Genomic DNA, 26312 nt, shown 5'->3' with positions numbered 1-26312 from the left:
ACCTTTGGAATCTTCTTTGTCTCTGCCCTGCTCCCGGACCTCACAGTTTTACTTTCTATTGGAAAGCTTTACTTTGCTCACACGGCTTCTCAAAAGCAAACACTTGGACAAGTGACACAGCTCAGCAGGTAAGGGCACTTGCTGCCAAAGCCTGATGACTAAGTTGATTCCTGCAACTTACAGTGGAACGAGAAACTCAACTCCTGAATGTTGTCCTCTGCCTCTGTTGTGACATGCCTGCTCTGCACCCCCTCCCCCAACCCTGACAGTAAGAACAACAAAGCAAACAGGAAACCAACACCTTCATCCCCACATTTGATTTGACATGGTCTTATCATATCTTTGTAAGATTATTAACCATATTTAGCTTCAGTTGGATGTACTGACTCACACATGGTCCAAGCACCTGGGAGGCTGAGACAGGAAAACTGCCTCGGGCTCCAGTCTGAGACTTTCCCTTAAGGGTGAACAACAACAGCAACAAACAACAACCATAACAAAGCAAGAAGAAGAGAATTCCGTTTTTATCTGCTATCTAGACGGTGCTTGTTTATCTAAGGATTTTTTTGGTTAGAGTTTCCTTTTGTCCTGTTTCCTTTTGTCTAGGACTCCCAGAAGGGATGGTGATTCAAACCTGTATTTTCCTACTTAAAAGTGAGGCCCTGGAAAGCTGACCAGTAGTGGCTTAATGCATAGTGGGCTTAATGACAACTTGGTGACCAGTCGGCCCTGTGGTTAGGGACTTAACTCTGCAGATGTCAGATAACCGTGCATCATTTCTTTGACTCTTTCCAAATGTTTCCTCAGACCCATCAGTTAGTCTCTGAAAGCTGCAATTGAGGCCTGTGATGGACCTGCAGACACTGAGCTCCAAGTTCTCTGTGAAGATTTTATTCCCGTTATTTTCCCTTGCTGTCCCTGGATTGGGTCTTGCCTTGCTTACTCTCGGGTGTCCCTGCCTTCCATGTGACGGTGGAAGAGGCACACTGGCTTCACTGCTGAGAAGGAGAGAGGATCTAGGGTACCAGTGTCCCACATGCACCTCAGGTCTTCAGCATCTCTTGCTACAGGGTCTTCAGGCACTGGTGGTCCTTGAACCTGCATTTATCAAAGTGTGTGTGTGTGTGTGTGTGTGTGTATGTATATATATATATATATATATATTCTGGGTAGTTGATGTAATGACTCTACTATTACTAGTATTGTCTTCTATTTTCTTTTTCTGAATGTATTTAAAAATCTGGTTTGCTCTTTTTTTGACTTCAGTAAGGTTTAGGGAGGAAGCAAGATAAATGCATACATTCAGTCTAATAAATCAGTTAAAATTTTGGTGGACTGTATGGTTGGGAAAATAGACCAAATGGTTAGAAATGCACTTCTTTTATAGGCAACCTTGTATGAGAGAATATATTTCTTCAGTTTAGCAGCCATTTATTTAAAGCATTCATGAATAATTACCCCATTTTCTGGGGAAGACACTGAAGAAGTGGGTATCTAAATAATGTCTTCAAATGGGAGTCTACTTAAACAATTTTGTTTTCTTCTTTTTAAACAGTATGTTAATTTTATAATTCAAAATAGCAAGATTACTAAAGACTAGGTGGAAAAGATACAGTGAGAAGGACCTACTTGGCCTGCTTTGTTGGTGCTTGTGATAAGGATGTCAGGAAAGCATGCCTAGAAAAATGTTGCAATTGAGCTTAATCTAAAGGATAAACTTGCAGTGAGCCAGATGTGGGGAAGCCACTAGCTGAGTGAACGTTTACTCTATAGTTATGCATTTCATCTTACACTTTTATTCTTTTTCTTGACTTGTACTTTATTCATCGTCTATCAGGATAGTAAGAAAACTTCAGCTAGCTTCTGTTCCAGTTCTGTCTGCATCTTTCTGCTCAGACTCATGAAAAGTGCTATTCTTTATTTCCCTTCTCTGTTGGCAGGCTTGACTCATTTTTTCCTGGGCAGCAAGTGTAAGAGTCTGTTGGTTGCCTTCACTGTGTTGGCACTGGACTGTACCGGCCCTTATAGTCTCTGGCACAGAGTAGAGTACAGTTCCTGTGTACTCTGCAGTGTCTCACACTTCTCTCCTTCCTACCCTTCTGTCGGTGCTCTTCCGGGATCTGTCCTTGGTTACCATCAGGAGGGTTTGACTCCTCATGTTTGGTCACTTGTTAGAGCGTCTTCTCATAACTCCTGTGGCTCCAGCTACCCAAGTTTAAGTCTTACATATCTCTAAGTCTCTGCCTTAACTTGACTCTTACTTATTTGTTTGTTTATTTATATTTATTTATCTCATGACTCTATCCCTGTAGCTACAGCATGTCTGGGTTTTGCTGTCCTGTTCAGTCCTATCATTTTTGCTCTGGGCCTTTTACCTTTCTGAGTTGTTCATCCTGCCTCCTGTTTTATACGGCTCAATCCTTTTAGTGCCACTGAGGTAAGGCAGATTGATCTTTCTGAAATGGTTTTTGATAGTTCAGGATTCCATACTAGGTACAGGACGAGACCTCAGGAATTGTGGTCAGCATGTACATACAGTGTGTATAATCTAACTCCCACCTTTCACTCTGGTTTCTGTCTCCTCTTTGTTCCTTCACCTTACAACTTAAGACATAAAGATAGATTTAATTCTTGTATCCGAGGGTAAGTTTGTGCTTGCCTTATAAAGGAAGCAGTATATGGTCTTTTATTCCAAGGAAGAATGAAGATAGGTAGATAGAGTGGTGGGAGGGGGGGGGTGCAGAGAAGAAAATGCCATTGGACAATCATTGTCCTCTGCCCACTCTTCATGAAGCCATTTTAGCTAAGCTGGCTGCATTTCTGAATTTTGCCAGTAGATGCCACCATAAAATGCATGCTATACTTTTACCTGAAAAATGCCTTGGAAGCTTCAGTTTATATAAATTAATTAGGTTCTATTGTTAAGAATTTAAAAATGTACTTTAGGCTTACCACACAGCTTTTTAATGAATACCTATGTTATATATTAGGCTAAATATGTGGTTACAGAATATTAATTTGGCTGCAAATTACCTGTCTCATGTATTGTTAATTATTGTTTTTTTGAAAATACTTCAGAAGAGTTTTTATACTATTTAATGCACCTTTAATCATATTCAACTTTAAAAACTATTAAAGCAAATAGTTATCAAATTCTTGAATACATAATGGCAGAGCCAGACACTGTATTCAGTAAAATGCCGAGTGATAACGTAGCTGAAATGTTTGTTCTAGTATTGCCTAGAATTTCTGCCAGCCACTTTCCTTTTGAACTGTTGTTTTCATTGCCAGTCTCCGTGTGTTTGCTGCCGGGGACTGTAGTGTGGTGGGGTTGGGAGCTACGGTGTAAATCTCTGATCTAATTCTCCTTTGGATGTTTATCTATATTAGCAAGAAGGTATGTTTGGGGACAAGTCATTCTTCCTTTCACTCCACTCGTGCGCCCTCTATCCCTTGTCTCATTCTGCTCCCTCAAAAACTTTTGGTGATGGTGTAAAGCCAGCACAGAGCCCAGAACGCCTTGACGATTGGGTCCAAGACTTCTTTCTGTAGCTTCCAGGTTCTAAAAGCAGCAGTGTGAATGGAGCTACTGGATTACCAATAGACACTAGAGAGTCTAATGGCTGCTTTATCAGGAAATGTATGAATCAGTCACAGTAGCAGTGTTTAGAATGGTTGCTAGTGGCCAACATCTTAACCTTGGCAAGTAGTTGAAATATAAGTCTTGCAAATCTTTCCCTAGAAATAGTTCCGGCAATGAATTATACCATTTTGAGAATTCAGCAATTTTGTTCTTATAGAAGGAATGGGGTAAAATAAATGATAACGTTCTTCCTAAAATGTGAAAATTTTTATTCTTATGATCTACAACTAAGACATTCTTTCATCTTTAATTATCCTTTGAATCTCTATCAATTTTTTAAATTAGATATTTTCTTTATTTACATTTCAAATGTTATCCCCTTTCCTAGTTTCCCCTCGGAAAATCCCCTATCTTACCCCCCCCCCCCACTCACCAATCCACCCACTACCGCTTCCTGGCTCAGGCATTCCCCGATACTGGGGCATAGAACCTTCACAGGACCAAGGACCTCTCCTCCCATTGATGACCAACTAGGCCATCCTCTGCTACATATGCAGCTAGAGTCCCTCTGTGTGTTTTCTTTGATTGGTGGTTTAGTCCCAGGGAGCTCTGGGGTTACTGGTTAGTTCATATTGTTGTTCCTCCTAGGGGGCTGAAAATCCCTTCAGCTCCTTGGGTACTTTCTATAGCTCCTTTATTGGGGACTCTGTGCTCTGTCTAATGGATGACTGTGAGCATCCACTTCTGTATTAGTCAGGAGACAGCTATATCAGGCTCCTGTCAGTAAGTTCTTGTTGGCATCTGCAATAGTGTCTGGGTGTGGTGGTTGTTTATGGGATGAATCCCCAGGTGGGGCAGTTTTTGGATGGTCGTTCCTGCAGTCTCTGCTCCGAACTTTGTCTCTGTAACTGCTTCCATGGGTATTTTGTTCTCCCTTGTAAGAAGAATCCAAGTATCCACATTTTGTTCTTCCTTCTTGAGTTTCATGTGTTTTGCTCAAAATTTTTGTTAGTTTATTTGTAGCTTTAATAAACATGAAAATTGAAGTATAGCTACTTCAATAAAAGGGATACACTTACAAACCACTTGGAAGAGCATTTTTAATTTTTCCCAGGACAGTATTACCTCACCCAGCATTACCTTAATTGGCAGAAGTCCTGTGAATTGTAGCTACTGTGCTAAAATTCCCCATTACTATTTGCATCATCACTTACAGGGCTCTGTAACATGAGGAATCGTGTAAGGTACAACAATATGAATAGCATTTCACGACTATAAGAACAAGTCTAGTGTAGTTAGGGGAAAACAAACCAGAATCAGAATTACACAAACATGATTGACAAGACTTCAGAACTTATAACTATAAAACATTTAGTTTAAAATGTTGATACAATACATACAATAGCTATATATGCATATAGTGTATTCTATAGTAGTAATCCTTAATGGCTTTACATTATGATCAACTAATACTAGTTTTTTGAAAAGGACCGATTGCACATTTATCAATTCTTGTACATTAATAGTTAACCACCACATCATTAACATACATAAACATGCATCATGTAAAGAAAAATAAATTAGGCATAGTAGTAGCAGCTTGTCACTACCAAGCCACATCATTCACATCATTGAAGTCTGTAAACCATGACTTTTATATTCATCCTGAGTGATAGAATGACTTAAGAGCATGTATCATATACTGTAAATAATTTTTACAAATAAATGAAACCAAAGCACTTTACAGAATTTCCTACCAAAACTCTTTTAGAAGAGTAGTTCCCAGAAAAAACAGAAAGTGCCAAGGTGCTAACTTTGGATTCGTTTTGGCTATAGTTCATCCAATTTGTCTGTTCTTTTAGAAGAAAAATAAGTTTAAGTTTAATGTAATAGCTGAAAAGAATGTTCTTATTTAAGTGAACTGATTCCTAGAACCAGCCTAGACTTCTGGTTACAGAAGTAGGACAGACAAAATACCAGGCATTACCCTTTCATTAATAAAAAATTAATAATGCTGGATAACATTTTTAAATGCTTCTTAATGCTTTGCATGAGTAGGTAAATAAAATATAGGCCAAGAATCAGGTGAAAAAAAGTCAGAGAGACAAGTCAAAAATGGGGCAAGTCACATAGTGGACCTGGAGAACTGGAGATTGTATTGTGTGTGTGTGTGTGTGTGTGTGTGTGTGTGTGTGTGTGAGAGAGAGAGAGAGAGAGAGAGAGAGAGAGAGAGAGAGAGAGAGAGTGAGTGAAGGTGTGGACATGTGAATGGGGTGCCAGAGATCAACCTGTCTAGGAACTGTTCACCTTGGATTCTGAGGCCTGGTCTCACTGGCATCTGGGTCTCGCCTGTAGACTGTGGTAGCTGCATGGTCCCAGGGGCCTGCTTTCTTTACCTTCCTAGCTCTGTGACTCCTCTAGCACTCCATTACACTGGACCTTTTATCTGTATGCTGTGGATCAAATTCAGGGATTCATGCCTGTGTGATAAGCATTTTACCCACTGAAAGAGTTTCTCCAGCCCAGAAAAACATTCTCTTTGGATAGCCACGAATAATACTATGGCAGAGTACTGAGACAGTTCAAATTGCAGGTCTGAGAGGAACACAGAATCACCCTGCAGGGATGATTCTTCAGTGTAAAGTGTAAAGAATGAAGACTGTCTAATCCGATAAAAGGGTTCCTATAAAATCCTAGTTATTATAAATTGTCTTAGCATTCAATTTAAGATTCAGGTGAGAGCTCCCATGTCTTTGCAGCCCAGTATTTGATGGGCAGTTCAAATCAGTGTGGCAAGAAAAATAAATGGTAGGTAAAATAATTAAAAGGAATAAAACTATTTGGTAGTCATATGATTATATTAGTACAAAATTCAAAGATTCTAAAAAAAACATTTAATATAAGCAGTAGAATTTATTGTTCTGTTTATAATGAATAAATTCAAAGCAATCTGATTTCTCTATTGTCTCTGTAGGAAAAATCTTTAGAAAAACTTTCCCAAATTAGAAAGTAAAATGGCTACATATAAGAAGAGTCATAGTAGCTCCCTATCTCCTGAGTACTATATCTAATGTGGACCTCTCTGTCCGCCACTTCCACCTTTCTGCTCTCTCTGCACTTTACCCGCTGAAAGCAATACTAAAACAAATCTGCCTCCAGGAATTGACTGTTTATCCTGCTCATTTACCAGTCACAGCTTACCACACTAGCTCTTTCCCAGGGACAAGTCGGAGATCTTTGAAGATTTTCCTCTAGTCTTACCAAGCTCATTCAGATGTCTACTCAAGGTATAGATTCCTTCCTCAGAGCTGATTTTTGCATGAAATGCTTCCCACATTGTTTAGCATAAAAGTTACTGCAGCACCAATGCAGTTACATAGCACCATTCTTGGAGAAAGAGATTCAGGAAGCTAGCACCAGGAGTTGGTGTTAGATTCTTATGCTTGGAAACATGTCAAAGACTGAGCTAGTGAGCTCCCCATTGGACTTTCAGTTCTCTGTGATTGTCTCATACATTTATTTTCCTTTCCTCTTGACCCAAATATTTACCTGATCAATCTTACTTCACATGCTTGCTAGAATACCTAAGATGTATAATCTAGTTGTAGGGTATTGAGGATGAAAACATCAGCTGCTAGGTTTTCCTTTATGCTACTACAGAAGAGAAGCTTAGTAGCATGCCCCAGGTACAGAGAGGCAGCACTGTTATGACTCCACGTCAAACCAGACTGCTGTCTCATTGGACACAGCCTTTCTAATGATACCTCATGACTTCAATGGAAACCCCACTTCTACTGTTGGACACCTCTATTTTTTTCTCTAGAACAGATCAAGACCCATCCTCCTGTGCATTTCTCACACTGGACCTATGCCAGTCCTGTAGAGCAGGAGCTGCAACCTAAATTCAGGCATAGAAAGAAACATTGATTGCAGGTTTTGAAAGATACTAGTCTACTGGCCATAGCTAGTTTAGGTTTTGGTTTGTTTTGGATCAATATTGACTTGCTTAATTTCCTCTTCTATATCTAATAGTCCTTCATGTATGGTGGTATAGTATTTCTTTTGGGTTAGCTTTCTTCTTCCCTCCTCCTTTCCTGGAGCATCATGTTATCTAGGACAAGTTATTTAATCTTTATGAGACTCAATAGAAGCTTGTTAAGTTGGTTTTAAGATTAATTAACATTCTAGGCTGTTCTAAGTGACTTTTTGTTGTCTTAGTATTGTGTACATACTTTAAGTATTTCAGGTATATAGAAATTCATCTGGACTGTTATTATATTTTATCATAGTTAACATATTTTTTCAGCTTTCATATCAAGGAAGATGTAATGTATGACATTTTGGGTTTTAGAAAAACTTTTTATTTCTCGTGGTTTTTATTTTTTCCTTAAGTGTTTTGCTGTTTGATCTATAAGATCAAAGTTATTTTTATGTTTTTGAAAGGTGTAGATTAGCACTGAGAAGTAAGTTTGAAGCTTATAAGCATACTATCACTTACAAAACGATTACAAGCAAACTCTAACTTCTATTTCCAGCCTTGCAGGGAGTCGGATATTATCAGCGATAAAGATGCAGCTGATCAAAGGCCACAGCAGTGGGGAGCCTTTTTATAAAGCAGTAGAGGAAGTTGTTCAGGATTTGAATTTGAGGATTAAAAATATTATTAATTCTCAAGAAGGTGTAGCTGTCAGCGCCAACAACATCAGTCCTGTCCCGGTAAAGGATTTATTTTTTATTGTCCTATATAAAACATAATCTCTTCTGTTCATTGCAGAAGTTGTTTGTTGTTGCTACTTAAGTCAGAAGATGTATTTTCTATGTTTTAATTTTCTCAATAGGATTATGTTGAACTTAGGTTAAATCATAACATCTTTAGTGAGAATGTATTTGTTAAAAAGGCATTGGGTAATTTCTGGTATCTGTTAATACTTAAGGTGCTTAGGGCTATTTTTCAATAATTATTCCTATAATACCATTCTTTTTCTGTTTAACTTAGATTCAAAATAATAGTCTGGCTTTTGGCCAGTACTCTTCTCTCTGCAAGACAGCAGCAGTCCCATTAGACCAGGTTTTATACTCAGAAGTTTAGTTTTCATTTGTAGAGCTATATAATTTTTTATTACTAACTACATTTCCAGTTGATTACAATTCACTCTTACTTATACTTGAGAATCTTATACAATATGCACTTCTTCCTTGGCTTTCTTACATCAATAGTCAATTTTAATAGATTATTGCTACCATAACTTAAAATACAGAACAGAACCTTAGAGTATATATTATAGTTGATCTACTTTTTTTTCTTTCTTTCTTTGTTTTTATTTGAGTCAGTCTTACTCTGCAGCCCAGGTTGATTTGGAACTCACTATGTAGCCCAGGCCAGCCTCAAACTCTTAGCAAAGTCTTACTGTGTAGCCCAGGTTGGTTTGGAACTCACTATGTAGCCCAGGCCAGCCTCAAACTCTTAGCATAGTCGTCTGATGCTGGAATTACACATATAAGTCGCTGTGCCTGACTATATTGTAGTGTTTATTTGGTTAACAGAGGCCCTTTCATTAGATATTACCATGGAAGGCAGTACAGGACGGAAGACTTGCTTTTCCTATTTATTAATTCTTTCACCCACAGGCTTTGGTGATCATTTTTTTTTTCTATTTTCCTGCAAAAATGTGGCTTCTTAGATTGACTTCAAAGGCATCATGGGGAAGATCCTGGGATTCTCCCCTATTTATTTCATGTGCATGCCAACATTTTGAGTGACTGTGTTGGCACAAAGCCCAAGGGAGCTCTCACTGCAAGTGTAAGCCAGGAGCCCTGCCATCTCATTTCGTTCAGTGCCAGCTTCCATCCATAGGCATCAGAATCCTGACACAAGCCACCTGTTGTTAGTTTGTTTCCCACTAAATCACAAATCTTAAAAACCCAATCAGATGACACTCAGCGAAGGTGCTGTTAGCAGTGTGGCACGTCCTGACCCTGATGGGCAAACTATGTGGTAAGGACCAGGTCGTGGTAGGCTCCTGGCTTTACTTGAGTAGTGCTGTACAGTACAGTTCGTCTGGTGGCCTGAGCTGCCAATTAGAGACAAGAAAGCAAACCACTGGATGCACGCTGAGGGGATGACACAGGCGCCACCTGAAGATTGTCTCTGATATTTAGGCACTGTGTTCCTCATTCACCCCAGAGGGCAGGGCACCTCTTTTGCTGGTGATTACATCATGAACATAGACAAGTTAAGTGTCTCCTCAGAGTCCTGCAGTGGGCAGTTAGCAGGATATTTCAAACCTAACAAAAATGCCTGAGTGTATGTTCACATGCACCTGTATCTAATTTTGCATATCCAGATTACCCATCACATTAATTTATTCTCTAGTTACTGGTTACTCAGCTCTTCTTTTTAAATCTGTCTTCTTTATCTCTAGTGCCCTTTAGTTCAGGCTATTTCATTTCAAAACTAAGTCATTGTATTCTTCTAATCTGCTCCAGCCGTGTCTATATTTGACAAATTTTACTGTAAAATATATTTTGCACATTGCTATAATTGAGTTTTCTAAAGTTTAAATAAGATTATTGTACTTGCTTAATAAAGCAAGACATTTTACCTTTGTAGCCGGCCACCCCATAACATCAGTGCATGACATGCAGGGTTTCTTCAGAGTCCTTTACTGGAACTCCTTCTCACCTAGGGACTTAGACTTCTCCTCCTCCCTCACCTCTGAGCTCCCTCCTCTCTCTCTGTGACTCCTCTCTGAGGCTGTCCTTCACTACATACAGCAATGACCATTGTCTTATGGGTGCTTCCACCACAGTTATGTGCACACTGGAAATATTACAGCACTGTGATGGCCTATTTATCTTACCAAGAGGCTGTGATTTCTTTGAAGGTATGGTTTTTACCTTTGAAGCTTTAGTTTCTTAAAATAAGGCTTAGAACATAGAATAATCTTAATTTTTCATTTACTTAGATCTTTTGGTTTTGCCTTCTTGAGACTGGGTCTCATTATAAGCCAGGCTGATCTTCAACTTAAGTAACTGAAGCTGGTCTTGAACTCATGCTCTGCCTCCACCTGCCTCCCCAGTGTGGGGCATAGGCATGCGCCACCACTTCTGGCTCTTGAGGTGGTCTTAAGCACATGTGAGTTTGTTTTGGATTGCCAGAACCCCAGCCCCTTTTGTATAAGAGAAAAAGTACACAGAGATTAAGAGGTAAAGTCATGGGGTGGAGGCCTAACTAGGTAGTAATTAGATTTTTCTATCTTAAAGTCTAATGGTACTCACATCAGAAACAAATGTCTTCCTTTGATGATATTCTTTTATGTCTAAAAATTGGTAAGATTGATCATAGTGTGGCTTAAAGGAGAAATGTCTACATATCTTAAATCCACTGTTTATAGCTGATTTTCTGTGATTTTAGCAATAAAAGAAGAGTGCCATTCGAAATAGAAATGTGTGGCTGATTCACTTAGCTGGTGCGATTATTATGTATACTTTAAAATTAATTTTTGTTTTAGCCAAAATCTTTTGCTATAAACCATGATACCGCCTACTGTGGCAGAGATGCTGTGAAAATTTTACTTGTCCTTTTGGATGAAGATGCAGCCAGTGCTCCAACCAGAAATAAAGCAGAGCTTTTGTACAATGACGAAAGTACAGTTCCTCACAGTGGACCATCTGTTCTCACACTCTTTAGGTATGTAATACAGGAGTTATGTGTGAAAGCCTAACTTGACTTGTTTTTATTTTAAATAAAAAGTACCTTGTTGATTACCAGAGGAACTTACACTTATGGTAGGAAAAAGCAAACAGAAACTAAAGGAAGACTGGGCATGTCACTGTAGCCCAGTTATAGTTACAATGTGACATTAAAGAGTGTTTCCAGTATATATGGTCTATATGCCATAAAAAATACTTATTTGTATTGGTATATGTCAAGAACTTTGTTAATTCACAGCCCTTAAAGCAATTCTTTGTAGTAGCGTTCCCAAAGTCTAGTGAAGAATTGAGACTCGAGAGTAATTGTAAAATATGCCAGAGAGAGCTCAGTTAACAAGTAGCAAAAAGTTCTACTCCCAAACTTGAACATTTTTTATCGACCACTATTCTGTGTAATAACAGAATGAGGCATACACACCATATTTATAGCAGGGTCAGTATTTGTTGGCTTCCTTGCTCAGTAAATGCTGGTGTTATATGAAGACCTTGACATGGCCATGGCATCGTTCCAGCAGCCATAATAAGTACCATAGGCAGATACAGTTAACCAGAGGCCTGGTGTGATGGTAGCAGCAGAGGTGGCGCAGTGGGTTCTGGTGAGAGCCTTACCTCCCACTAATCCAAATCACTGCCCTCAGCCCTTTTAAAGGCCTTCCCTCTTCCTGGTGTCTCAGTGGCGGTTAAATGTACAGTTTGAAAAGACAGACACATCCAAACCCTATTAATATGTTTCTTTGTTTTCCCCGCATAGGTCTCCCACACAAGAGAAGAATACATCAGTTAAACCTCTCAGAGAGCGAATCCATAAGTCACTGCAAGCAGAGAAAAATAAGGTATAGGAACGTTCCGTTATAAAATGATAGATATTGTCATTTTGAAATAATGAATTTTGAAAGAAATGAATATATAAAACTGGGCTGCATTTTGTAATTATGAAATTCACATAACACAACAAGGAGTAAATGAAAAATTAGCATTGACAGATTGTGTAGAAGAACATTGCTTTTATATAATCTTAACCTATCTGTGGCTTTTTAATTTACTGAAACTAAAAAGAAAGAAAGAAGTAAGCAGTAGCTATTGCAACAATTACATCAGTGTGTGTGGATAAGTGGAAAGAAAAACAAAGAAGCAGTGTCCTTAGGTGTTTGTCTAGTGTTTTTAACAGAATGGAGACTTTTTAAAAATTATATTCAACACAATATATATTTTTATCATAAAAATGGTGGACATGTTATTAAATGAACATAAATAGATAAAGTCTTTTTGTTTCTTTCTTTGTTTGTTTTGATTTTAGTAGAGCTTTAAAATCTTGGTTCTTACTGTGGTACAAACCCAAAATTAGAACCATTTTTGGACATTAGAGTTCATTGTAATAAGGCTGTACTTCAGTGTCCCTCACATCACCAAGGATTTCACCTCCATAGTAGCTAAGCTAAGAGTTGACAGTTCTGCTACTCCAAGGAATGAATTTTAGGCACAATAATTTGGATCAGATTTCCTGCTATGGTCAAAGCTATTTGACTTGAGTGATTGTCATCATTCTCAGCTCACAGGGAACAGGTTACATTCATTTAAGAAATGGTGTGTGTATTAAGATGGTCTATCCATGAAGTCATTCATCAACTGTTTCAATGAACAATGGTTCTGCTTGAAGGGTGGCACAGATGTTAGGTGAGGGGAAGATTCTGATTTGTTGGCTGTGATGATTTTGAAAAGTATTCATCTCAGAAAAAGAGTAACTTATAAGGTCCTCTTCTTCAAAATTGATACAATAATTATAAACATTAAGCAAAACATTCAGTCTCACTCTTTGTTCTCTTACAAGCCACCTCACAAATTGTCTACAATTCTTTTGGCTGTATAAATAATTTTGAACTATATAAGCTGTTCTGAAAACCATAGTATAGTGTAAAAACATCAAATAAACAATCCTATTAATAGAGAGGCTGAGATAGGAGAAACATGATTTCAAGACCATTATGTGGTACACAGCAAGATGCTGTCACGTACAAACAAGCAGAAAGTGTATATGGATTGTACAATATTGGACCTATTTCTCCAATTACCAAATTAGAGAGACCGCTGGATGATAGCCAACAAATGTCTAATTCCTCATATTTTTGAATTTCAATTGATTAGGATATGTTGATGATATTAATTTTCATATTAAGAGATATTAAGGAAAGGTGATTGTTACTTCCTGTTAATTTTCTTGTTAGAGGTGGAATTATGTTTGTGTGGGTTTGATGAAAGATGACTTTCTTGCTACTTCTAGGGTGTAGTTTCACTCTTTGTGTTGGTGTTTTCCATCTATTATCCTTTGTAGGGCTGGATTTGTGGAAAGATATTGTGTAAATTTGGTTTTGTCATGGAATATCTTGTTTTCTCCGTCTATGGTAATTGAGAATTTTGCTGGCTAGAGTAGCCTGGGCTGGCATTTGTGTTCTCTTAGGGTCTGTATGACATCTGCCTAGGATATTCTAGCTTTCATAGTCTCTGGTGAGAAGTCTGGTGTAATTCTGATAGGTCTGCCTTTATATGTTACTTGACTTTTTTTCCTTACTGCTTTTAAAATTCTTTCTTTGTTTAGTGCATTTGGTGTTTTGATTTTTATGTGACAGGAGGAATATCTTTTCTGGTCGAGTCTATTTGGAGTTCTATAGGCTTCTTATATGTTCATGGGCATCTCTTCCTTTAGGTTAGGGAAGTTTTCTTTTATAATTTTGTTGAAGATATTTACCGGCCCTTTAATTTGGGAATCTTTACTCTCTTCTATACCTATTATTCTTAGGTTTGGTCTTCTCATTGTGTCCTGGATTTCCTGGATGTTTTGGGTTAGGAGCTTCTTGTATTTTGCGTTTTCTCCGACTGTTGTCTCAATGTTTTCTATGGTATCTTCTGCACCTGAGATTTTTTCTTCTATCTCTTGTATTCTGTTGGTGATGCTTGCATCTATGACTCCTGATCTCTTTCCTAGGTTTTCTAACTCCAGGGTTGTCTCCCTTTGTGCTTTCTTTATTGTTTCTACATTCATTTTTAGATTCTGGTTGGTTTTGTTCATTTCCTTCGCCTATTTGATTGTATTTTCCTCTAATTCTTTAAGGGATTTTTGTGTTTTCTCTTTAAGGGCTTCTAGCTGTTTACTTGTGTTCTCCTGTCTTTCTTTAAGGGAGTTATTTATGTTCTTAAAGTCCTCTATCATCATCATGCAAAGTGATTTTAGATCTAAATCTTGCTTTTCCTGTGTGATGGTGTATCCAGGACTTGCTATGGTGGGAGAATTGGGTTTTGATGATGCCAAGTAACCTTGGCTTTTGTTGCTTAAGTTCTTATGCTTGCCTCCCGCCATCTGGTTATCTCTAGTGCTACCTGCCCTGGCTATGTCTGACTGGATCCTGTCCTTCCTGTGATCCTGGTTGTGTCAGAACTCCTCAGAGTCAAGCTGTCTTAGTAATCCTCCGATTCTGGGGTCCTGTGATCCTGAGATCCTGAGTGTGTCAGAGCTCCTGGGAGTCAAGCTATCTCTGGGACCCTGACATCCTGGTGTAACCAAGCTCTTGCGATCCTGTAAACCTGGGCTTGTTAGAGCGTCTGGTAGTGGAGCTTCCTCTGAGTATTGTGGGACTGGCTGTGAAGTTTATGCCCAAGGTCTGCTCAGGGCACTGACCCATACCCAGAATGGAGACTTGATGTGTTGTGATCACTGTAACATCTGAGATAGTCAGCTGTAAACAGAGAAGGCCTTTGGATGACTAATATAAATTTTAATTATGTAATATATGCTACACACACACACACACACACACATATATATATGTAAATCTTTAGTTATAGATTCAGATGAGACAGTCTTTACATTGTTCCTTAGTGCTTATCTGTTTTCATTTAACTTGAAGTAAGTTTCTGATTTTTCCTTAGAACATTTGTGTCTGTAGTTTGACAATGTATTTATTCAAGCATTTAAATTTTTTTTGGTTTTATGTTTTAACAGAATTTACTCATTAGTTGCTATATATTGGGCATATGTTATATGTTAGTAATTATGAATTTGTTAAAAGTTTTTATAAAAATTGTAATTACACTGACGTTATCAAATAATTTTTCATAATGATGTAACAGAATAATAACTCTTTGTATTTTTAAATTCTTTTTAAGATAGTTTATTTTATATTGTTTGTATATACATATATATGTGTACACATACAATTTCTTGTTTCTATTTCTTCCAAACACTCCCACAAAACCTCTCCTTATTCCACTTAAAATTCATTACCTCTTTCTTGTTAATTGTTATGTTCTTATGTGCTATGTTGTTAATTATGTTATGATACACACACACACACACACACATACACACACACACACGCTATTTCAGCCTGTTTAGTCTGTATAATGCTACTTTCTTGTATTTACTTTCACGGCTGACCATTTGGTGTTGGTGTCCTTGTTCCTGCGAAAGACTCTCATCCTGACTTTCAGCATTCCTGCATTGCTTGTAGTTCTCTTCCTAGCGTAGAGGCCTCTTGAGATTGCCCTCCCTACCTCCCTTACTGCCCTCAAGTGTGTTAGCACGTGGAGGTCATGTTTAGGTGGTCATGTTGGTAAGACCTTTTGATGTAGCCTCTACATTCTTAAGACACACAATCTTAAGACACAATCGCAGCAAATCCCCTATTCCCCAGCTTTAAATATTCTTTCTGCCCTGTCTTCTCCATTGACCCCAGAGCCTTACGTGCTGGAGTTGTGTTGTAGATTTATCCCCTCTCCATTTTGATTGGTTATGGTTTTCTATAGTGGCCTCCATCTGTCACAAAGAGAAGTTTCCTTGGCAAGTGGCAAGAACTGCACTCACTTGTGGGTATAAGGACAAAAATTTAGAATGTAGTTTGGTTTTGTGCATTTTTAGAAATTCTCAAGAGTCAGCTAATTACTATAAAATGAAGATAAATGCATGTGTGTTAGAGAAATAGAAAAGATATCTAATTTAGTGTCATTTACATAGGTAGAAACATATTTTAGACGGACGCTGTCTACTATTACAGCAACTTTGCAGTATCTTATGTCCGTTGGCAAAAGCATGAAATTAAATTGACCTTGCTTTGTCAGCCTCGTCTACACAGCTCTGAAACTAAAAGATAGTAAAGGATTACTATTCTCAGTTTTGTGCTACAGTAAGTAACCTTTGCAAAAGCAGACTGTGAAGCCCTTCAGTTTAGCCAGACACATAACTGAAGCGGAGCCAGGTCGAGTGCTTGTTGGAAAGAACAAGAAATATTGTCGCCATTAACTCCTGCAGTGATGACAAAACAGTGTTCTAGCATTTAGTGCTGTATTTCTCTGTTACTTTTGCTCTTGTGGTATAAAGTTGTGGTGAGGTTTTTGTATGTTTTCATTTTCTTTGTTATGGGAATTAGATGTGGTCTACATTTGAACTCCTTCAGGCATTTTAAAGAAGGAAATATTAGAGAATTTACAGCTAGGTCTTCAACTTTCATTTCACACTGGTCTATTAGGAAACTTGCATCTGATAGTCCAGTAAATTCCCCTGTGAAGGAAACTGGAAGGTCCTCATTAGACCTCTGTGGTTTGACATAGACAGACCTTTGGAGACTATTTCTTCCATTTCTTTACCACTACTTCCAAACGAATTTAAATAATTTACTAAATTGTCCTTATATTTCTTATTAGAAGGGTTTTAAGGGCCCATTTAACCTTCTTAACTCCTATGTATTGTGTGGTTTAGTCCTTCCATCCTGATTTACCGGCCCCTTCCATATCTGCCTCAACTGAAAGAGCATAGATACATTTTTCTCTACGGTGTCTTTAATGCTTTTTAGTATCTCAATGAATCTGTGTTGTATAGATACTTATCTACTTAATAATGTAAATGACCCAATCCAGAGATATGGGGTTCTTAAGACAAGGAGCAGGAGGTTCAGGGAAATATAGATGTCATTAGTGTAAGACAGTTACCTCTCTGTAATTGTTGCCTCCATAAACACTCCTTGTCTTGGGGTGTTAGAAAATTCTTTCTTAGATAACCAAGTTTACCGTGGGAATTTGAAAACTCGAAAGCATAATCCAACTTAAATAGGTGCACCGAGATTGATTCTCAAAATCTCCTCCCTCCTGCTTTGTAACATGAATTGCAAAGTAATTAAAACTAAGAGAAATGGCTGAGGAGATGATGGTGGCTGAGTAGGCAAAGTGTTCATTGTGCAGGCATAGAGACCCAGGTTCAGATTCTATAAGACCCCCGAAGCTCGGCCTCTGCTCAAGTCCCGGGATGAGCTGGCCAGCACCCCAGTGACCCGAGAGAAAACCACACCTGATGCAAACTGCAAGAGGTTTTATTATCAGCTAGCTTAGGACGTAGTCCCTCCACCATGCAGGGCAGGGGAGTTCCACCCGAGCAGTGACAGTAGGGGGCTTTTAACAGCTAGCTGAGGAATTGGGAGGAGTTGGGAGGAGTTGGGAAGAGAGTTCTCTTCCGGGTGTCCTTGGTGAAATTTATAAAGCAGGAGTGGGGAGTGAGTTCTTTCTGAATTTTTATCTCCGTGTCCTCACAGGAAGGCAGGCATCTCCGGTTGTACAGTATAGAAACAAAAAGGCTTTTTGCTGGCTATAGAGAACAAAGAGCTTCTTTCTGGCTGTATTTTTAGAGATCAGGGAAAACAGGGGAACGTCCAGGGGCTTTACCTTCCAGGGAGAAATGCTCTAAGTCGGGGTCCCACAATTCCCAACAACCAAGAAATAGCTGCCATGGTGGCTTGCTCCTGTGACCTTAGCTCTGGAAGAGGAGGCAGGCAGTAGTAGGGTAGTGCAGTGGGTCCTGCTGCTCATTGACTATCCAGCCAAGCCGAATTGGCCATCTCCAGTGTCAGTGAGAGACCCTGTCTCAGAAATTAAGGTGGTGGAGTGACTGAGGAAAAACACCTTTGACTTCCACACATGCCAGGTCAGGTGAGAGCAGCTCATGTAAAAACAAACACACACACACACACATACACACACACACCAAAAGAAATCACTGAGAACAAAGAGCAGAAAGTATTGTGATAAGTTGCAGTGTACTTCAACATGACCCACAACAGAGCCAAAAGTTGCAGAGGCAAGAAGCTTAGTGTGACTTAGCAACTTAATCTACCCTGGTCATCAGGTAGAGATGCAGTCCTAATCTACCCTGGTCATCATGTAGAGATGCAGTCCTAATCTACCCTGGTCATCAGGTAGAGATGCAGTCCTAATCTACCCTGGTCATCATGTAGAGATGCAGTCCTAATCTACCCTGGACATCAGATAGAGATGCAGTCCTAATCTAGTCCTGGTCATCAGGTAGAGATGCAGTCCTAATCTACCCTGGTCATCAGGTAGAGATGCAGTCCTAATCTACCCTGGTCATCAGATAGAGATGCAGTCCTAATCTACCCTGGTCATCATGTAGAGATGCAGTCCTAATCTACCCTGGTCATCATGTAGAGATGCAGTCCTAATCTACCCTGGTCATCAGATAGAGATGCAGTCCTAATCTACCCTGGTCATCAGGTAGAGATGCAGTCCTAATCTACCCTGGTCATCAGGTAGAGATGCAGTCCTAATCTAGTCCTGGTCATCATGTAGAGATGCAGTCCTAATCTACCCTGGTCATCAGGTAGAGATGCAGTCCTAATCTACCCTGGTCATCAGGTAGAGATGCAGTCCTAATCTAGCCCTGGTCATCAGGTAGAGATGCAGTCCTAATCTAGCCCTGGCCATCAGATAGAGATGCAGTCCTAGTCTAGTCCTGGTCATCAAATACAGAGAATACAGTACTAATCTAATTGTACATGCCAGATGACAGAGACATAGAACTATTGAGTACACAGAATTTTTCTTTGGATTCCCAAACTGGGAAGTCAAGTAAATGTGTTTCTCCTTTCTTCTTCTTTTTCAGAGAAGTGGTAGGCATAGCAACTGCATAGTGGTGTGTGAAAGTGGACTCTGAGATGCACGTACTGAGAGAAGTGAAGGCTCTTGTGCTCCTACTAAATCTCATCCAAGTGGTCCTCTTACTAGAATGAAGCATAGCCCCTGACTAGACAAGGTAGACCTTCTGATAATATTTAGTAATAAACTTAAGAAGGGGACCAGAAACTTCCTTTGACTGTTGCCTCTGGTGACCCCTACATCCCCCCCCACAACCATTCCTTCTGCAACAGAAAAATGAGACAATACATGACTCCGGTGAGAAATAAGATGCTTTTAAATAAGAAATGAATAGAATTAAGTAATCAGCCACAGACTGGTGATTCCTGGTCCAGCTAGGGTATAGTAGGTCGTGGCTGAGCTCCACTTCTCTTACAGTAACATGATTAGAAAAGGCAGATACGGTTGGGAAAATACTTTTTAAAAGCACGGTAAAGCTATGAAGCAGAAGAGTTAAACTAAGAACCCAGAAAGAATAAGCCCTTCTTAGATTGTTCTTCTCAGTGTGTCCGTGATTGTCTTCTGGTATTATCTTCCAGTTTGGGATGTACATTGAAGATTGCTATTGGCCACATAAAGAGCTCCTAACAAAGGAAGCGAAGGGGCAAGTGAGAGAAGCTTTGTGTGTTTTGAGAGGGTGGCCACCATTGGAAAACTGAGTACCTAATATGCAGCAGTATTTTTTTCCTACCAAGAGCACTTAGAAATTCTGTCCTGGTCAACCCTTATTAACTCTGGAAGTTATTATAGATCACATTGATAGCAGTAGTAGCAGGATAAGGTTTTATATTTAGGGTCTAGAGTTGAAAGTTTGGTTTATTGCCAAAGAGTAAATGAATGGCTCCTAAGAATATATAAAATTATAAAGTTATTGCTTAGATTACTTTTTTATTTACCTGTCTAGCAGAATTTTCTTTGATAGCAAAAACCATTATTTTATATATGTACAAATTCTTCGGTATCAAATAAAAGACAAAAGTCTATTCTTTTGAAAAGGTGCTAATATAAGAATGAAAAGCTACATTTGGAATAACTTATTTAAGATACATAGTTAACAGGGATTTTGAGGATAGTTTCCCTTTTCAAACTTGTTAATTGTCCAGTGGAAGCTTAAGACTCAATACACTTCCCTCTCTCTGTCTGTGCTTTCCCAGAACTTTCCTATGAGAAGTACTGCTTTCCTTTAACTGGGAATCTCCTAATAATTTAAATTTAAAAAGAGGTGCGGCAATGGACTTTCCCAGTGTGTGGCAAATCTGAAGTTCATTAGAATTTCACTGTGGATAGCAGTCTTCCCAAAGGAGAGAAATTTTGGAAAAGATAACTGCCAATCCTTTTCTCTCATACTACCTAAAAACAAAATGATTTTAAGAGCCATGTACGAATCTGGACATTATTCCGAGTTGTTTGGTACTTCAAAAGCACTTTCAAGAGGGAATTGTTTTGTTTATTTGTCATTCCAACTAAAATACACAGAGAGATTTGGAAGATTTGCAACAGGAAGTCATTTTATTTCTATGTGGCCACTAATCTTGTGCAGAGAAATTCTGCTTTTATGAACAAAGGAAAAGCTTTCCCTTTCAAGTTATAAATGCAAGCCAGTGGAGCTTGCACTCTCTCATAACTGAATAAGGTTAATAGATGAAGAAGTTGATTATAAAGTTTTTGTTTTGAGCTACATTCTATTATCCTTTCAGAATAATTGGCCTGGACCTGAGAAATCTGATCCAGCAAAACTTATATTATAGGGACACCTACTTCATCTGTGTTATAATAGCTATCCAGTGTCTGCATTGATCTCCTGAGTGAACATGCATCTCTCTCTCTGTTTGTCTGTCTCTCTGTTTTTGAGACAGGGTCATGTTGTGGTTCTCATTGTCCTAGAACTTCCTTTGTAGACCAGGCTGTCCTTGAACCCACAGAGATTTGCCTGCCTCTGCCTTCTCAGTGCTGGGATCAAAGATGTACAGCATGCTCAGGAATGTTTACATTCTTTTTTACTTCTATAATCTAACAATTCCATGGGGTGACTATTATTACACTTATGTGTGGACACGTTAGAGCTTAATGGTTTATTCAAGATTGTCTAGTAATAAGGGTCTAGCATGGCACTGTGGATAAAGGTGCTTGTTTTTTTTTTAATTTTTAAAAGTTTTCTTTTTGTATTTTGATATGTATTTTATGGCTAATCATTTTTTTCTCACCTATATCTGTCCTCATTACTATAAGAACCCACTGCATTGTAATTGTGGTTTTCTTTATTTTATACCTTTTTTGCAACTTTTCACATATTTGTGGCTAAAAACCTCCAATAATTTTTCATAGAAAAATATGAAACATATTTTTTAAAAAAATTACAAATCTTTTAAGTCCCCATAGTTTTAACTTTTTAAAAATTATTATTATTATTAATTTTTACTATTATGAGAATATCTTTGATTACATTTGAACCAATAAATACTCATTAATATCCAGCATAATTGAAGTGTTAAAAGGATATGAGGTAGCATCTGATTGTTTGGAGAAATCTCCCATAATAATGAACAGTTATAAACAATGGGAAGTCATGCCATCGATGACAGTCACATCACGTGTGTAGATTGCATTGTTCTGAAATCTTTTCATACTTCTATGGTCTTGTGTTTGTAGAATGCATTTTAAAGCTGCTTGCCTTCCTGTCTTACTTTGTAAGTTAACTTTCCCTTCTCCCTATCCCCATGGCCCTGCCTTCCAGTGTCTCAGAATAAAATCCAGGCCTCCAACATTGATCCACCTACTTTATCCTCTGAGCATTAGGACTACAGTGGTGTGTCCACACCCTGCTTAGCACTAGCTCTATCTGTGTGATTTTCTTCTGTTTATGAGAACATTGAGTTTATCGCTGAGGTTAAATGCAAGTGTATATTTTAATATTTTGACCATTAAAACTGTCTATTGCATCTTTCTAGAATGATAAAGACTCTGGTTTTCTCAAATACATGTTTTAACCAAGAAGACATGGCTTCCTGTTGGTTATGTTCTTCTTGCTAAGCATTTGCCATTTCTGTTTCTTTTAACTTTTCAGCCCTAATTTTTGTCTTAGTATTTTTCCTTCCAGCAATATCTTTAATCACATGTCCCATCTTTGAAAGCTTTGTGCTTCTTATAAGATATAGAGCTACCATCCTCTTTAATGATTGTATGTGTACATATTATTACTTCACTTATCATAACACTCACTCCAAGCAGCCCAAAGGAATGCGTTATGAAACCCCTAAGGAGTAAAAAAACATTAGAAGTGTTATAAAAATATAAACTATATGGATACAGCTAGTATTGCTAAATGAACTAAGAGGCTGGTCATCGTAACAAGTGAGTTTGAAAACTGAAACAAAGTATGATTAAAAGTTCCAAGTGAGGGATGGATGGGACTTGTAAGTTCAGTCGTTATATTATGTGTCAATCACTCGGGAATGTGTATAGAACTAAATGGAAAATAAGACAGAATATAATTGCATATTTTCTTCTTTTTTGTTAGCAGATGTGGCAGACATTAATTAGATCACAGTTTGCTTGTACTTATAAAGATGACGGCATAATGAGCAAGAATAAATGGCATGTTAACTCATCATCAAAGCCCTTGTCTGCTCTTCACTTGGAAGATGATGTTTCTGGTAATTGACCTTGTTTGAACAGTTATTCAACCAGTTGGTTTTACCTTAGTAACAACTAGATTATTTCTACAACATACTAAGAAATGTAGAGACGTGTTCTTTAAGGCTTGGATTGTTTAAGAAATTGAATCTAAGTACAGATTTATGAAAGGGAGTATGAGTTAATTTAATCTAAGTGGATTTAAAAAATATTTCATAATTTAGTCTGTTGTGTTTACATAGATATTTATTGTTTAGGCTGAGAGGTGGCATAGGAAAGTGAACACTAGTGTGATAACAGCTACTTCCATTTTATTATAAATAATATGTTCTTAAATATGCTAGCCATTTTTAATGATTACTTCATATGTCTAATGATTTATAATACTAAATATCATTATTCCTCCCCACTTGTCCTCCTTCATGACAGAAAGAGCACAGTCATCTGTTGGAAAAGCAAGAATTGAAACAAGTTCTGAAAATGCCCATGTGGGCAGAAGTAAGGATGACAAAATACCAAGAAAATCTACACAAAGGCAGATATCGAAGAGGAAACAGCTGGACTTAGACAGTGAGAATCTTCACTGTGACTGTGGAAATAAACTGTACCAACATAAGAACATTAAGATCCCTAAAGTGCCCAGTGGTTCACACAGTAAAGCTGGTGGCAAACTAGCCCGAGGAACAAAAGGCAATAGGTGTCCTGCCAGGGACAAGTTGATTCCTGGCCAGACCAAGTTGACGCAGTTTTTTATGCTATGATTTTGTCGACTATGTGCTTTAGATTTCAGTGAGACCGTTCACCAGAGCCCTGAACTAACTTTTTAAATCTTAAGATATGTTTTTTTTTGTTTTGTTTTGTTTTTTTGGTGTTTTTTTTTTTTTTTTTTAGTGAATGCTTTCACCTTTGTTTCTCAATATACGTGTGATATGAACAGTTCACATGTAACATTGTTTAGTGACTTGTGTGAGTTTTATACCCAGACCTGGGTGGAATGAAGGATAAAGATATTTATTTAGCCCAGCTTCCAACAAATCAAAGAGGGTGCCCAGAAGGTCCTCACCCACATCTTCAATGTCCTGTATCCCTGGGAGGACAATGACTCCGTAAAGTGTAAGGAGGGACAAAGAGCTCTGTTTCTTGAGATCCAGTGGGTTATTACATCGTTTCCCACGATGTCCTATGTGATGCTCTATTATTTTCATAAATGTATGTGAGGCTCACATACTAACCACTGTTCAAAAAGACCAGGAAGGCAGAATTATGCAGAATTTTTGTGAGGTTTAATGCACACATCAAGCATATCACTTACATTATTATATATCTTAACCAGTTCCTTTTAAAACAGACATTTAGAGAATGCACAAGTTATAGCAACATCAAGGGCTTTTCTCCCCTCTTGCAATGAATTGTTTTCTTCTGTAAGGATGTTGCAGACCAGCAGGTATCAGACTTGCCAACATGGTCGGTAGACTCTTCCCAGCATACACCTGAGCACTGAAAGAGAATAAACAACGACTGTAAATACCACGCAGAATTGAGAAAAACTGTGGACTTATAACGAATCCAGAATAAATGAAACTCTATTACTGATTTTGAAAAATCCCCACTTTTTGACATGGGTCGCCTACTATTTGGTAGAACTGAACTATGGGTCTTGGTTTTGTTATGGTCAGATCCAACTCATTTAAGCTCAGAGCTCTTTTATAAAGTTAATATGTAGGAATTGAATGTTTAGAAGGCTACTCACTGTCAAAATCTCTCCTTCCTATGGGAAATTTAGCTGAGTTTTCTTCATCCCCAATTTCTCTCTTTTCCTGTGTGGACTCAGCATTCTGAACTCCATTCTCAGCTGGGAAGGCTACCGATCCTTTCAGAGCGAGGTAAGGTTTTACAGCCAGACTCAGTGGCAGCCCGTGAGTTACAAGATTCTGTTTGGAGCCTGTGTTCTGTGAAGAGAAGTTTGGTTTTTATCCCAGCTGTCTTCTTTAAAGAAGAGCTAAAATACAGTTGTGCAACATTCTTGCTGATCAATTCTAAGAAGCTCTACACTGCGTTCACCTCCCAACCTGTGAGATACAAGATGCAAAGCTTTTGGATAAGATGGAGAAATACCTGGTTTATATGAAATTTTCCTAGTTATCTTAATGCACACGATGACTGTTTGCATGTATGCCTATTTATAAAATTAAAATACAAAGTTTACTTCTGGGTGGTTTGTACTTATAAAAGGCAGACTGTATATACTTACCTTTGAATTCTTATTGTCATCGTCGTTCATGAAACCACTCTCGTCGTTTTTGTATTGTTCCAGAGAAGGGGCGACCACAGATCTTTCTGCAGTATCTTCCTTCTGAAAGGCTTTCCCCATTCGAAATGTATTAAATACTATGTCATCTTCCAAATTCCGTATGGACTTGGAAGCTGAAAGTAAAATACCTTGAGAAAACAAAGAAAAAGCCAGCATTAACATGTAGGAAGAGAGAGTCATCTTTGCCATCCTTAGTTTGATGCTTTCATAAAGCCAAACTAGAGTGCGTTGGATGAAAATTTTCACACTCTGCCAGTGGCTAAATGACTCCCACCTTTATATACTTTCTGTCTGAATAGAAAGCACTTGAAGGCCTTATCTTTTCAGTTTAGAAATGACTCACCCCGTAGAGCCTCGCCTTTGTAAAGCTGCGAATGCTTGCATTGTTTTGGATTTAGTGGCCTGTTGTTTATTTCGTGTGTGACTTTTCTCAGAATCTGATTAAGGTCTTTGAGAGAAGGCTTTCTGTGAGTAGATTATAGGCTCTTCAAAGTGGGATGTTATTAAGGAAGACCACAGGATACCAGGCTCTCCTGCTATTACAGTTTCCTTCTGCGTATTTTCTGATTAAGATATTAAAACATGTTATTTAATTCATAGATAATAAGGATAAAAGTTTTATGCCCTTTTAATCCTTATTAAATAGAAGTTATCTCTAGAAAAGAGCTTCCTTTATAAATACTTGATATGGTCTTTTGTGATTAAAGTACATATACTTGTCAGTATAAACAACAACAAAAAAACTTGTTCATACTTCATCTAAAACTTATCTGTCTGCTGTTTTTTATCTGAGTTCCTCTTAATGCGTTTAGTAAATAATTGATAAAAAGTCTGTGAAAAGAATATTCATGGTCTCCATAAGGAGTCGTTTTAGAAGTTTTAGGTTTTTTGCTTCATTTCTATTTATTGAGACAGGGTCTTGCTATGTAGTCCTGGCTGGCCTTAAATTTATGGCAATCCTCCTACCTCACCCTACCAAGTGCTGGGCTTACAGGTATGTGCAGTGCCACCATAGCCAGCTTAGAAATTGTGTTTTTAAAAGCATATTTCAAAATTAATTCTAAGATTCTAATGAGCAATACATTCTTACACCTATATTCCTCT

General features: G+C 38.2%; 2 protein-coding genes across 2 annotated transcripts in view; one reads left to right on the top strand and one right to left on the bottom strand.

The window, feature by feature from the left end:
• Positions 1 to 23699, top strand: part of Parpbp (PARP1 binding protein) — a 45276-nt gene extending 21577 nt beyond the window's left edge. Inside the window, exons 7-11 of the mRNA XM_085843076.1 lie at positions 8119 to 8299; positions 11095 to 11273; positions 12048 to 12129; positions 22785 to 22917; positions 23327 to 23699. Coding sequence (XP_085699202.1) covers positions 8119 to 8299; positions 11095 to 11273; positions 12048 to 12129; positions 22785 to 22917; positions 23327 to 23658 — 907 coding nt within the window. The 3' untranslated portion in view covers positions 23659 to 23699. The remainder of the gene's footprint in view (positions 1 to 8118; positions 8300 to 11094; positions 11274 to 12047; positions 12130 to 22784; positions 22918 to 23326) is intronic.
• A 442-nt stretch (positions 23700 to 24141) lies between these two features.
• Positions 24142 to 25448, bottom strand: Pmch (pro-melanin concentrating hormone). The gene is made up of 3 exons (XM_021175081.3): positions 25149 to 25448; positions 24648 to 24846; positions 24142 to 24394 (listed from the first exon to the last, which is right to left on the bottom strand). The coding sequence occupies exons 1-3, from the start codon at positions 25395 to 25397 to the stop codon at positions 24345 to 24347; spliced, it is 498 nt and encodes a 165-aa protein (XP_021030740.1). The 5' UTR covers positions 25398 to 25448; the 3' UTR covers positions 24142 to 24344.
• Between the last annotated feature and the right edge of the window lie 864 nt (positions 25449 to 26312).

This window comes from Mus caroli, unplaced genomic scaffold (genome assembly GCF_978045245.1).
Source record: "Mus caroli unplaced genomic scaffold, Mus_caroli_1 scaffold_9, whole genome shotgun sequence".
Classification (NCBI taxonomy): Eukaryota; Metazoa; Chordata; class Mammalia; order Rodentia; family Muridae; genus Mus; species Mus caroli.
Note: the sequence above shows the minus strand (reverse complement) of the source record. Positions and strands in the feature narration are given on the sequence as shown.

Bases quoted from the DNA above. Each gene is read 5' to 3' on its own strand.
- Pmch (XM_021175081.3), bottom strand. From the start codon at position 25,397: ATGGCAAAGATGACTCTCTCTTCCTACATGTTAATGCTGGCTTTTTCT. The intron at 24,847-25,148 runs GTAAGTATATAC...TTCTCTTCACAG, and splicing joins ATGACAATAAGAATTCAAAG to AACACAGGCTCCAAACAGAA. The intron at 24,395-24,647 runs GTGAGTAGCCTT...ATTCTCTTTCAG, and splicing joins AGGAAGGAGAGATTTTGACA to TGCTCAGGTGTATGCTGGGA.